The sequence below is a fragment of the Rhinatrema bivittatum genome, chromosome 5 (assembly GCF_901001135.1).
Source record: "Rhinatrema bivittatum chromosome 5, aRhiBiv1.1, whole genome shotgun sequence".
NCBI lineage: Eukaryota > Metazoa > Chordata > Amphibia > Gymnophiona > Rhinatrematidae > Rhinatrema > Rhinatrema bivittatum.
This window is the reverse complement of record NC_042619.1, coordinates 303,383,088-303,397,816: the sequence shown is the minus strand read 5'-3', so window position 1 is coordinate 303,397,816 and position 14,729 is coordinate 303,383,088. Positions and strand designations below refer to the sequence as shown.

The window sequence follows — 14,729 nt, the reverse complement described above, 5'->3', positions numbered from 1 at the left end:
CCCAGACCTCAGAGGACTAGTTGCCACTCCAGGAGTACTCCTGGCACCCAACAAAAAAACCAGGCAAGGTTTTCCCCCCTGCACCTCTGCTCTAGAATCATGGGACAGGGCTGAGGAAAAAAGTAGAAGCTTCCAGACCAGGAGGGACCTTCCCCTGCTGAGGAACCAGTCAGGGAGTTCCAAAGTCAGGTACTCCACACCTGCATAGTCTTTCCCAGACCCACATCTGGTTAGGAAGAGCCAGCCTTGGTGAAATCTGAGGAAGACAATTCACCCTGAGTCTCCAATGCTGGCACTCCTGGCTGAGATGCCTGTATACAAGAAAAAAGGCACTATGATGGCTTACACTGAGCAGTGGCCAGAGGTGTGTGTATAGCTGCTTAGTTTTGTTTTTTTTTTGAGAGGTGCTCAACTAGGCACTTAAATTGTGTCCAACACTTACCTATGTGGCCAAAAACTAAGGCTGACAGTTCAGTGCCATTAGCCAAGTACAGCATTTTGCATGCAATTGGATGCACATCTGACATCTGTTATCCCTTACATGGTAAGGGATTTAGCACAAACCATGGCCAACCCCCCCCCAAAATTAATAGCACTCATCACATTCAAATGCATGTTGATGAGGCTATTAGTTCACAGGATGCCGAAAGTAAAATGTGTAGCCAAGCCATACATTTAATGCTCAGAAAAGCAGAAGATATTGCTTTTCTGTACACCCGCCAACTTAATATTCTAATATTCTGGAGGAACCAAAAATTTTAAGTTTTTAAAAATCTGCTCACTGGCCAGCAGTTAGAAAACAGATGCTTACTGGCATCTGTTTTCCTAACCAGCGGCTGTCAGCAAGTTTGGAAACTGATGCCAGTAAAATAGAGCGTTGTCAGGACCCACTGATAGCCACCTCTATGCTAATGAGGCGCTAGGGACATGCTATTGTCCCTAGCACAACCCTTTATTCAAATAAAGAATCACATACCCAAGAGAGGTGGCTAGGAGTGTCAGGAGAGCAGGCACTCACCGAGTGCCCACTGTCCCAAGATTCTCTGTATTGTCCTGAAAGTGCACAAAAATTAAGCACACAGTACCACTTGTACACATAGGTAAGAATGCAGCCACTACATGTCAGTTAATGTGGGCTCACAGACTACAAGGCCCCACTGTGTACCCCAGAACTGGAGTGTAACAGACCACTGCACCAAACATGAGACCAGGGGAGGAGGAAACCCTTACAACAAAAAGCCTCCTGCTAACAGCTCGATACAGTAAAGTTCAGTTGAAGATTTCTCGTCTGTAACGAGCTCGCTGCGCACAATTCGGACGCGTAAGGCAAACCAGCGATACAGTCTCCAGTTTTGCGCGTCCGTAGCGCTTCTTAAAACAGACGTGTAACCCTTCCCGCACCCGGCATGTAAATGAACGAATTAGCTGTATAATGAAGGAATTAGCTATTCCCCTCCGATACCGTAACGGGCACTCAGGTTCTCTCATTAGTAACGCACTGTTTTGCCGCGGCCATAACGTCTTAGTTTACCGCCTCCCCCTAGTAGGAGTTAGGACTGTGAGTCTAGTAACAAATCCATCGACACCGCTTAAGATACTCAAAAACAATAAAACACAATTTTAAAAAAAAGCGATACAGAGATGATCGAGAAAATGTAATGTGGGACACATAAAACCTGTCAGAAGAAAAAATAAAAATTTTTAAATACCTGTCGGAGGGCCTGTTCCAGGCAGCGGCGGCGGGGGGACACACGTGTTAAATCTAGGCCGGGTCCGCACAGGCGCGCATTCATTCACTGCCGGTGGGGGCTGCCTCTCCGGCAGCCCCCACCGGCAGTGAATGAATGCGCGCCTGTGCGACCCCTGCGATTCGGCGCTCAAGGCGTGACGTCACAGCATGTGACTGCCTTGAGCACCGAATCGCAGGGGTCGCACAGGCGCACATTCATTCATTCACCCAGGCGGAGGAGCCGGCTGCTTTCGCCACCGGCTCCTCCGCCCGGATGAATGAATGCGTGCCTGTGCGGACCCGGCCTAGATTTAACACGCGACCACCCGCCGCCCGCCTCAAACTAACGCGCGTGTCCCCGCCGCCGCTGCCTGGAACAGGCGCCCACCCGCCCGCGGCCTAGATTTAACACGCGACCACCCGGCTCCCGCCGCCGCCGGCCGCCTGGACCCACGCGGCCGTCTGAAATTAACGCGCGTCCACCCCCCCCCCCCCCCCCCCCCCGCCCGGAACAGGCGCCCACCCGCCCGCGGCCTAGATTTAACACGCGACCACCGGCCCCCCGGATCCCGCCGGCCGCCTGGACCCACGCGGCCCTCCGACAGGTATTTAAAAATTTTGATTTTTACACTTCCTGGCACCCGCCATTTCAAATGTCATTTGAAATGACAGGTACCAGAGCACCCAGGTTAATGTATAGGCGCCGTATTAAGCGCCTATACAGTAAAATGGGTTACGCGGGCACAACCCTTCCCTACCGCTTTAAAGCCGCGGCATGCATTTGCATGCAATTAGAGGAGAGTATCGGGGAGTTAGTGAAGAGAACTGCGCGTGCGGGGAGGAAGGGTGCGCCTGACACTACCTGACACTACCGCACTGTTTCTACCGCGGCCTTGCTGGATCGACCTGTAAGTAAGTTACCGGAGCATAGCTGTACCTGGCTAAGCAGAGTCTTCAGCTGCAGGAGAAGAGGGCATATGCCTTCACCACCATGCTCAGTTTCCTGCAATACTGCCTTTCAGCTGCTCAAGCAGCTAAGTCCATGCAGACAAAACTAGCTACCAGACCAAGGCACACATCTGAAGGACCACAGAAATCACCTCAGAATTCTCAACCGGGGGAGGGACCATTTGGTATCACCACAGGAGCAGAGCAAGTTTTATCCTTAATTCTCCCTTATTTTAAAATTAAGAGATCCCCAGAGGGGAGAGGCACAGCCATCTGCTGAGTTAGAATAGTGGCAGGCTGATGTAACTGCAAGGATGTATGTGACAGTTTACTGTCTCCATCTGCTGGTAGGAATGCCTTACTTGCTTCTTGATTCATCTGACTGGATGCTATGAAATAACTTATGCCAACTCAAACCAACAGTCAAGCCCAGTTCTTGCCTTCAGTGTTGAATATGGGTCACTTAGAGTATCCAAGAGATTGACAGAGCAATCCATTCCTGTTAGTCATGCCACAAGTCTATGTAGTTATAGATGGACAAGTCCTCAAAGATTGCCCAAGCTATTTTTAACCTTGCTAGCAATAGACATAGGACCAGTTAGCATATCCATCCTGCTTGCTTACTCTAGTAACATCATCCAGTGTTCAACAGCCTACACCAGGGATCCCCAAATTACACCTACAGGCAAAATCCAGCCCATGGAGCTTGTTTTTTGGGCTTTTAAAAAAGCACTGGAATAAAGTCCCTCCTCCCTCTGACTCTTGCACAAGGAAGGATGGTACTGAACAGATACAAAGGTAGGGAACAAAGCAGCAATGACCATGCCAGAAAACCCACAAACTTCAGGATCTTGGCTGCAGCAGCAATATGGACATCAAATGGACAAGGAAAAACTGCTGTAGCAGGGACTGGCCACAAAGCCTTCAGCCCATAGTCTCCTAGCCTGCCTCTGCTATGCTCATGCCACCATATTACTGCTTGGGTTAAAAACAGTTTTAGTAGACAATGGGTTACAAGTCTGGGAATAAGAAATGTTGGAAAAAAGGAGAAGTAGGTGGAGAGATAATCCAGGTATGTTGGTCAGGGAAAGGCAGAGGGGGATATAGTCAGGGGGATCAAAGTGTTTGTGGAGGAAGGGGAAAGCAAATGAGAGACTGAAGCTAATGAGAAGTGATCCAAGGAAAGAAAATGAGGGAAGAGAGGAAGGGGTATGAGAGAAAAAAGTAGAAGTAATGAGCAAGAGTGCACCACAAATGCCACCCTGCTGTTCACCCTCATTCTCAGAGGGCAAATGCTGAGGTGGCAGATTGTAGAATTGGAGAGTACCGATTTACCCCAACTCCTTTAAAATATTTTTCCTGCTATCAGTAGCAACTGGGAATCCTGCCCCCCTTATCTTCCCTATGCCAGTTTGGGCCAACCCAGCCTCACTGATTTAAGACATCACATGTGGGCCCTTCACTTGAGTTTGGGGACCCCATGCTTAAACTGTTCTAGGTGTGGCCACCACCCTTCCTGCTACACTAAGGATTTCTCAACTGCCAAGTTTAACCACTTGCAGGTCACTGCATGTTTCCCCTAACTGGGAAGCATAAAAAGTCAGCTTGCAGTTTATGTATGCTAGGGACTTTACCTTCCAATTATATTGAAGTATGCCAAAACTTTGCTACCATTCCATATTGAAAGCCCTTATTACCTCTTATTGGGAGATTGATATAGCTGCACAGTTACTCTGAAAGTCTGCTTCACTTTCTCTATTAAATAGAATTAGAACTTAAGTGATCAGAATGCAACCAACATCAAGTCTACCATCTAACATGGTGACAGGGGAGGTGAGAGTCTACTCTTCAAGTATTTTCTAGTCCTGGGTAGTTTATGCCTGCTCCTTTGGGTATAAGAAAATATTAAAATAAAGCCAAAATGGCCCATCCAGAGAGGCCATCAAGGTTTTTCATGGTTGTAACTGTTCTAAGCAGGTTATCCCATACTGGCCATAAGTTTGTGATTGCCTCAATGCATGTTATCTCCATGTTTCATTGCCATATTATGAAAGAAATCAGTTACAGCACCAACATTCAGACCTAGATTTTCACCACTATTTCCAACCAACTTACTTAACCTAACCATTAGAGCTAGAGTAAACAATTCCAGGCCTGTAGTGCTACAAACAGATCTGATTTTCAGAATATCCACAATGAATATGCATCAGGTATACACAAAGGCATTGCTTCCATTATATGCAAATATAGCTCATGTATATTCACTGTCAATATCCTGAAAACCAGGCATGTTTTGATACTCCAGGACTGGAGTTACCTACCCCTGTATTAGAACAATGTTTTTGAGGGAGATGAACACAGGCCATGAGCTGGCAACAGATCAAGTCTAGCAGCTACAGCAGGGCTTCCCAAACTGTGGGCTGAAGCCCCAAATTGCTCAAACCAGTTAGGGGTCACAAGTGCCTCAAATGTCAGCACTCTTCAGCCAGCAGTATCTGTAAAGAGACAGCATGCTCACAGGCCCTGCAGTGGCACTACATTTGCCTAAGTTGCTGTGTGAAAAGCCCTTCACTGGTAAGAATCAGGGCTGCTGCAGGGCCCTATACTTTATTTCAGGGGTCCCCAACCACTAGTCCAGACGAGGATAAGGACGTTGGGGGTTTTTTGCTGATCTGCGGCACTGCAGACCACCACTAAACACCAACAGTGTACTCTGCAGCAGCTCAGAGCACACTTTGTGAGGTGGATGCTGCCCACTGCCCCACCCCACCCCACAATGTTCTCTGCCCAGGGCCGGTGGAAGCACTGACTAGGCTAACTAGGCGATCGCCTAGGGCACCAAGCATTAGGGGGCACTGAGCCGCCAATGGCTGCTGGTGGACCTCATCCCACTGGCAGCTGAGCGGTGAACTATTGCTGTGCGCCGGATACACACAGCAAGAAGATCAGCAGGGCTGTGGTGGAGCTCACATCACCATGGTCTGAAGAAAAAGGTTGCGCCTAAACATGCAGGTGCTGCTCCTCCTTCCTGCCTGCGCAGCCCCAGAAGAAAAATGTTGTCGGAGCTGCGCAGGCAGGAAGGAGAAGGATCATCAGACGCGTGCAGAAGAGGAGCAGTGCAGCCAGATAAGACCAGGGCCTCTGCAGAGCCCATCCTGTAGCGAACCGTAAAGAGGCCCAGAGGTGAGAGGCCGAGGGCCTGTACAGTGTGTATGTATGAGATGAGTTGAGAGATTGTATGTGAGAGTGAAGACCTGAATGTTTGCAGAGACAGCATGTGAGAGCCTCTGTGTGTGAGAGAGCATGTGCCAGTGAGACTGTATGAATGATTATATGAGAGCATGTGAAAGTGAGAGCCTGTGTGTGAGAGAGACAGAAAGCATGTGAGAATGAGAACTTGACTGTTTGAGGGAAGAAGACAGATTGAGAGAAAAATAGAAAAAAGACAATATAAAGGAATTGGCAAAAAATAAAGGAATGTGGGAAAAAAGCCTGTGACCAACTGATTTGCACATTCCCAAAGGTTACATGTGCCAGAATAGCACTTTCTCTATGCAGATCTCACAATGTACAGAGATCAGCATGGAGGACCTGGAAGCCCATGGGGCCTGCACAAAGGAGGCAGCAGAATGGGCTTCAGTGTTAGTAGCAGCAGTCAGCACCTCCAATAGCCACGCGGCAGCAATGACAGTGGCAGCAGAGGAATGAGAGAGGCTCTGAGGTTGCTTTAGTGTGCATGAATGGGAGTCTGCCTGGTGGTGTGTGTGTGAATGCATTGGTGCCTGCCTGAGGGTGTGTGTGTATGAGAATGAATGGGTGCCTTCCTGAGGTTTGTATGTGTGAGAATAGGTGCCTGCCTGTGTGTGAATAAATTAGTGCCTACCTGGGGGATGGAGTGGTGTGAAAATGAATGGGAGCCTGCCTGAGGTTCAGTGTGAGAATGATTGGGAGCTTGCCTGGGTGTGCATGAGTATATATGAGAAAATCCAGGGGAGTAAGAGTGCGTGTGGAGGGGGAGAGAATGAGCATGTGTCATTGTCTGTGAGAGCGAGATATTATGGTTGGGTATAAGAGCATGAATGTGTATGTATGTGAGTGTATGTGTGAGAGAATGGACATGTGAGTATATGTGAGAGGGGATAACCTCCTAATCCTTGACAATATCAGGGTGAATGGAAATCAAGAGCTCCCATGTATGGACAGCAGGGGCTTTTTAAAATCCTTAAAAGTTTGATATATGTGCTGTTTTGGAATATTTTATTGGTGTTTGGGAAATTGTAAAAAATGTATGATTTTAATTAATAGAAATTCTATTTCAGTAGTTTTAAAATATTCTTTTATTAGTATGGTTTTATTATAAATAATGCTTTATGTTTTTTTATTTTGTTTTATGAGGAATGGTGGTTCTGTTTTTCCATTGTTAATACAGAGTCTGGCTTCTTGGGGTTTCCATTTCAGTTTTTTCTAATTTGTGCTCCTTTATTTTGTATTTGGTGAGAGTCTGTCTCTGCTCTGCTGAGTCACATGCAGGCCGAAACAGTACAGTGCACTCCGGCAGAGCACACTGTCAACCCACGATTGGATACACATTTGATGCACTAGCATTACCCCTTATTCAGTAAGGGGTTGAAAACATGCATCCAACCCCCCCCCCCCCCCCCCAAATAGCACCTGCAACATGCAAATGCATGTTGATGGACCTATTAGGTATTCCTGCGTGATTCCGAAAGGAAAATGTGCAGCCAAGCCACACATTTTACTTGCTGATTTCTCCAGGCACTGGGAGAGTGCACAGAAAAGCAATAAAAACTGCTTTTCTGTGCACCCTCAGACTTAATATCATGGCGATATTAAGTCAGAGGCCCCAAAAGTTACAAAAAGTTAAAAAAAAAATTTGAAGTCTGCCCGTAGCTTGAAAACTGGATGCGCAACTTTGCCAGCATCCGTTTCAAACCGTGGCTGTCAGCGGGCTCAAGAACTGACGCCGGCAAAATTGAGTATTGGCTGTCAAACCTGCTGACAGCTGCTGCTCCTGTCCGAAAAGAGCAGCTAGGGACACACTACTGTCCCTAGCACCTCTTTACTGCCGGTCCTAATTTGAACACTAAATCACGCGCACAGGAGAGCAGGCATTCGCCCGCTCTCCCGCAGACTTTACTGTATTGCCCAATTATAAATGTCATAATTAAATTATAGGTATGCACTAAAATCCAACCCCCTCCATAACCCTGCCCCCATATGGCCAAAGCCCCAACCCTGCCCCACCAGGCCATGGAAAAATGGTCTTGCTTGAAGCCAGACCCCTGGTGCAAAAAAGGTTGGGGACCACTGCTCTATTTGATTAGTATTGCTGCTGCTTACAGACCAGGCAGGCTTGGGACCAGCCATAAGGTGAGAGGTTAGAATGCACTGGGGTCAATGGAAACATGCACTGCTCCTCTTAACCACCCTGAATCTATCCAAGAATAAAATATTGCTTGTCCTCTTAACACCAAGACTCAACAGGAAATGTTCCTGGTGACCCTGGCCAGAGGGATATTTGGAGACTGGACTATTTGAAGAGAGGGATGAGAAGGAAAGGCTTAAGGGTTGGTTGGGGAGGGCAAAAGAATGAGACCAACTGGGGAATGTAAGGAGTTGGGGGGTCAAGGGAAAGCTAGGTGGAACATGAAAAGTATCAGAGGGGAGGAGATGGCACTGGAAGATGAGGGATAGGATGAGACTAAAGAGGGCATGGAGGATGAGAGGAGGAAGACGACAGAATAAGATAGGATAAAAGACTTGCTTGCCATGAAAGCTTCAGCTGGAGGATGCAAAAAGGGCTGGGGAGGTGAAAAGAGTAGAGGTAGAGGGAAGGCCCAGTGGAGGATATGAAGCTTGAGAGAAAGTTAACTAAACTACAGGGAGAGTGAAAAAGGTGATTGGAAGACCACAACGACCCTGTTAACGTGTTTTGGTCACCTACACATTTAGTACTAAAATTGGGTCACACTAAGTTTTGGAAGTCCTGAGCTAGAGGTCACTAAACGGCAGTTTTCCTCCTCTTCGTGGACCATGGGGGCATTACTCCAATCCTCAAACTCAAGTTCTTCACAAATTAGTACATAAATACCACCAAACCTGCTCAAGAGTATACTGTTACTAAATGCCAGTTTTTTGGGGGTGGTTGTGGGGGTATTTTGACTAAGTTACATTACCCACATAGCTATCTCAAAAAGAAGCCTACAACTCAGAAATACAAGTGAAGTTACATACCAACTAGACAAAGAAAAGCTGGGAGCGCAATATAGTATTACCGAAAGTAGGTATAAACAAGTACCTGCAATTTTTAAGTTAACCGAGGAACTAGCAAAAAAGAGTAATTGTATATTTAAGTATATTTTCAATCAACGAGGGTAAGAAAATAGAAAGACCACGTGCAGCCATACAGCTAAAAGGGACAGAGAAAACGCCTACAAGGCCCAGCCTGGGCGGGGAAAGCGCTTTTACGGTGTAAAAGTTAAATTACATATGAATTTAAGAGATATGGATGAGAGTTTATCCAATCATATGGATAACTTGACTCAAAATGCTAGAACCAAAAAAAAAAAACAAAAAACACAATGGGCTACTGCAGCAAGATCCCACGTTAGTTACAAAAGCCGTGACTTAACGGTCCATTTCCCCGCCACTCCCGCCGCCATTATTTAACTGCATTAGCTGTAATAACGCGCCCCATTGAACCGCCCAGCCCGCGCCATCTCACTAGATCCGTTGTCACCTGTATAACGATGCGGCCAAGGGAGGCGCCATCGGCGCTCATGTCGAAGAAGACTTGCGGGAGGGCCATACTGTCTGCAGTGAAGCCGCTTCTGTACGCTCTCTCTTCTCCACAACCTAACGGAAAGGGAACGGGCGGCTCCCCGCGCACGATCTATATAAGGCTGGAGGGGAAGATTGACATTCGAAGAGGCCAATCTTCACTAGGAAAGTTTAGCGCGCGAGCAAGCAAATAAAAGAGGGAGAAGGGGCGGGGTTTAATAATTAAAAAAATTCCTCCGTCAACCCCTAACCCGCGCGCTGAATTCTGTTGCTTGGGCAACTGAAGGGGGCGGGACTATATCTTGGATTGACAGGCAAATTACGTACAGACGTCGAAGGTAGTTCGGTCAGAGTATGACGTTTGTCTGCTTATGCTACGCGTTTATTTAAATGAAAGGATTTCTCCTCTAGATTTCCTTCTTGCTGTGCCAAATGAAAAGCTGTAAAATGGAGGAACAGCCTGATCGTTAAAGCAATGGGCTAAGAATCAGGTTCAAATCTCACCAATATTCCTTGTGACCTTGGGCAAGTCACTTCTTTCTCCCTTGCCTCAAGTACAAACTTATTGGGGGTCATTTACTAAACTGCAGTATTCTCTCCTGAGTTGCAAAAAAAATAATGCAGGATTTACTAAACTGCAGCTGCTTATAAACCCGGTGATATTTTCCCCTACATAAAATGCTGTCTGTTAATAACTCCAGAAAATTCCACCTGATGGTGGGCCTGGGGCTACCATTTTCTTAAAAGGTCTAGTGCCTAAGTAATTGCTCTCTTTCCAGTATTGTCAAAACCCCCAGGGGTCTCTTGAGACCCACTGCCACACCATGAAGCAGCTGAAGTATGTGATAAAAGTTTAAACTAAATGAGGGCCCTGGGTACAGGTCCTGCACCTTCTCAAATCCCTCTAGTATTGTTAAAAATCAGCTCTCCCAAGCTCACCCACCCCACCAGACCCTACTGAAAAATCCCTGGCCCGGGCCACTATTTTTCAAAATGGCATTGGCTTTCTAAGGTCCTACCATTATCCTAACACATGATTCATACTTTGCCTGACGCATAAGGTGACTGGAGGGGGGGGGGGGGGGGGCGGGCAGGGAGTCTCACGAGACCTTGCGGGGATTTTGGCAATACTGGGAGGGTTTTTTGGGCCACTAGGGCCCTTTAAGGCATGATCCTGGGAGCATTGTGTTACGCATGCCATCCGCGGCAGACCCATGGCAAGGCCCATACACCTTTCTCCAGTGACTCCAGATCCTGGTTCCTCCTCGCTGGCGGCGGTGGGCTGTCAACTCTGTCCTCGGGCCTCCCCAGTGCCTCCGGCCCTATGGCAGTCCCTGGCGTTCCCAGTCCTGCTGCTACTTCTCATCGGAGCTCTCCGCGTGGCCCACGGAGACTGCTACCCGCGCCGCACCCCTCCCTAGGAGCACACGCACGTGCACCATTGATGTTTAAGTAGGGATCACAGCGGGAACCTAGCCGCGGCCCCGGATGATGAATTCAACCTAGCTACAGTATTTAAGCTCAGACTCTGCTTCCTAGCGTTGCCTTTGCAGGAGGTCTCCTCGCTGGTCGAGTGCTTGTTGCCTTCTAGAGATTTGTCTCATCTCTGCGTTCCTGTTCCTCGTTGTTCCTGGTTCCTGTCTCCTTGTTCCTACCCTTCTTCATACCTCGGATTGATTACACAGACTTTGATTCTTCTTTGCCTGACTTCGCCATTGTCTCTCTCCAAGCCCGGACTGCTGCCTCACCCAACCACAACCATTGTCAGGAAGTATTTCTTCACGGAGAGGGTGGTGGATGCCTGGAATGCCCTTCCGGAGGAAGTGGTGAAGACCAGAACTGTGAAGGACTTCAAAGGGGCGTGGGATAAACACTGTGGATCCATAAAGTCAAGAGGCCGCCAATGAAGAGTGGGTGACTCACCAGAATGATGGCTACTGCCTGGACACAATACCCTTATTCAATAAACATACACATGGTTACTGTGACTCCAACATCACTCTAAGCTTCAACAGCAAGAGGAAATGTGGAAAAAAGGATTTGCACTCACAAAGCCGGGAGTAGCTGGCTTGTTACGGCGGTTACTACCCCAAACCAAATGTGCCTGATACTTCACTTTCGATGCACATCCAGCATAGCTCTCTGCTCCAACGGCAGGGGAGAAGAAAAACTGATACTTCACGCATATCCAGCATAGCTCTCTGCTTCAACGGCAGGGGAAAAGAAAAACTGATACTTCACGCATATCCAGCATAGCTTCAACGGCAGGGGAGAAGAAAAAAGGATTCACACTCACAAAGCGGGGAGTAGCTGGCTTGTTACGGCGGTTACTACCCCAAACCAAATGTGCCTGATACTTCACTTTCGATGCATATCCAGCATAGCTCTCTGCTTCAACGGCAGGGGAGAAGAAAAACAACCAATAAGGGCTGTATAACATAGTCTGGGTTAAAACAAATAAGCATGGGTGTAGCTTGCTTATTGCGGCGGTTACTACCCCTAACTAATCAAGCTAGATATTTCACTTGGATGCAGCTCCATCACTGCTCTCTACATTAATGGTGGGGGAGGAAGGGAAATAGAACCAAGAGCTAAAAGAAACAGATAAGTATGAGAGAAAAAATGTGTGAAGCTTGCTGGGCAGACTGGATGGGCCGTTTGGTCTTCTTCTGCCATCATTTCTATGTTTCTATGTTTCATTGACTCTCTCCAAACCTGGACCTCTGCTTCGCCCGGCCACGCCATTGACTCTCCTAGCCCGGACCTCTGCTTCGCCCGACCACGCCATTGACTCCAAGCCCGGACCTCTGCTTCGCCCGGCCACGCCATTGACTCTCTCCAAGCCCGGACCTCTGCTTCGCCCGGCCACTCCATTGACTCTCTCCTAGCCCGGACCTCTGCTTCGCCCGACCACGCCATTGACTCTCTCCAAGCCCAGACCTCTGCTTCGCCTGACCACGCCATTGACTCTCTCCAAGCCCGGACCTCTGCTTTGCCTGACCATGCTATTGCCTATCTCCAGACCCAGACCTCTGCTTCACCTGACTCCTCTATTTTCTATCTCCGTGATCAGATCTCAGCCTTGCTTGCCTCTGCCTTTGGATTGCCGCCAGCCCTGACTCAAGCCTGCTCTTCGACGCTTCTCCAGCTTACTCCCTGGACATGGTTTACTCAGGCTTCGGCCTGACCTTGCTCGAGTGCCCCCTGTCTGTCTCTGTTTCATTGGCGCTCGAGTTTCCAGGACACTACCCTTTCCAGAGTAAGACTGTACCATCTCTCACCCGCTGTCTCTGGGCTGATCCAACTCTCACCTCAACTACAAACAGAGGCCCACCTAGGTCCTGCCGGCCCCGGCACCCAAAGGCTCAACCCGCGGGGAACAAGGGCTGGCATAGGTGAAGCTCCAGCGGCCTTTGTCTATCAGCCCACTCCACCTGCTGACAGTGCATCAACCCAACCTCGGCCCAAGGGTTCACCTCCGACGCAACAGGTTGCAAAGGCCATTGACTCGGTGGAGCCGCGTGCCCTCCAGGCTATTCCAGGCCTGGCATCTAAGGTAAAAGAACAGCAGCAATTTCTTGAGGCATTGGCTTCCTCCTTTGATCGTCTTCATGCTCGGCTTGATGCCCTCACCAGCAATCCGGTTTCTACACCGGCTCCTCATCCACAGCCATCATCGATGCCTCGAGCCCTGCTGGCCCTACCAGCGCCCCCACGCTTCAACGGTGACTCCAGACTCTGCAGAGAGTTTATCAACCAATGCTATATGCAATTTGCTCTGCAGCCCTCCGTCTTCCAGGATGAACTGACTAAAGTCACCTTCATCCTGTCTCATCTCGAATGGAAGGTGCTGGCCTGGGCTTCGCCCTTATGGGAACAATCCGACTCACTCCTAAGGGAGTTATCTCAGTTTTTGGCTGTGTTTCGATGGAAGTATGATGATCCTGGGCGGCATGCTGTAGCAAGCATCTTCGTCAAGGTCAAATAAGTCTCTTCGACTATACCATTGAGTTTCGGACTTTGGCTTTCGAGCTTGCTTGGCAGGAAGACTGCCTACGAGCCATGTACCTGGATGGACTTTCCTCGCAGCTAAAGGATGAGCTGGCTGCAAGGGAGCTCCCCTTCTCTCTCGAGGATCTTATAGACTTGATAGGCCGAATCGATCATCATCTCCAAGAGCGTCACTGGGAGAGTCGGATGCCCAAGAAGTCTTCTCGGGTTCGATCCCCTTCGCCCCTGACCACCAGCCCTGCCCAGAGTAGGGTCTCCATTGAGGCCAAGACAGAAGAGCCCATGCAGTTGGGCCGTGAGTGGCTGACACCGGAAGAGTGCCTCCAGCGGAGACAAACCGGTCGGTGTCTGTATTGCGGAGCACCTGGCCACCATCTACAGACCTGCAGTAGGGGTCCTGAACTTGGGCGCAACTTCTCCTGCCCCTCAACTGTCAGTACCGGTCACCCTGATCTGGGACTCCCGGTCCTTCCCAGTTCTTGCTCTAGTGGATTCCGGAGCAGGAGGTAATGTCATTCTCAAGGATCTAGTTCAGCTCCTAGGTATAAATAACCGTCCTCTAGAAACTTCCTAGTGTATAGCGTCTATTTATGGAGAACCGTTACTCGGTCGAATATTCCTTACCATAGAGCCAGTTCAACTGCGCACTGGCGCCCTGCACACAGAACTTGAACTGTTGGTATTGGAGAAATCCATCCATCCGGTAGTCCTAGGACTCCCTTGGCTCCAAAAGCACTCTCCCCAATTTAATTGGGGTTCGTTGCAACAGGTGGAGTGGGGTCCTGCCTGTCACCAGTCCTGTCTACAGAAAGTGGTACCGCCACCCGTGGTTTCTCTGGCTACCACTTCTTCAGGAATACCCGCTCCCCATGCAGATTTCGAAGGTTCGATTGTCCCATTGACATCCTTCCTGGGACCATGCCTCCCCGAGGGTGAACCTATCCTATGTCTCTCCTGGAGACAAAGGCCATGATGGAATACATCCAAGAAAACCTTGCAAAGGGATTCATCCGCCCCTCTACCTCTCCTGCCGGGGCAGGATTCTTTTTTGTGATCAAGAAGGATGGATCGCTCAGGCCATGTATTGACTATCGCGGCCTAAACTCCATCTATACTTATGAAGTTGGATTTACGCTGTGCGTCTAACTTGGTACAGATCTGTCCCGATGACATTTGGAAGACCGCCTTTAACACCCGGGACGGGCATTACGAATACCTGGTGATGCCTTTTGGCCTCTGT

General features: G+C 48.8%; 1 protein-coding gene across 1 annotated transcript in view; it reads right to left on the bottom strand.

The window, feature by feature from the left end:
* LOC115092856 (peptidyl-prolyl cis-trans isomerase-like) overlaps nucleotides 1-9,587 on the bottom strand; it is a 41,178-nt gene extending 31,591 nt beyond the window's left edge. The window contains exon 1 of the mRNA XM_029604221.1: nucleotides 9,438-9,587. Coding sequence (XP_029460081.1) covers nucleotides 9,438-9,506 — 69 coding nt within the window. The 5' untranslated portion in view covers nucleotides 9,507-9,587. The remainder of the gene's footprint in view (nucleotides 1-9,437) is intronic.
* Nucleotides 9,588-14,729: the final 5,142 nt, after the last annotated feature.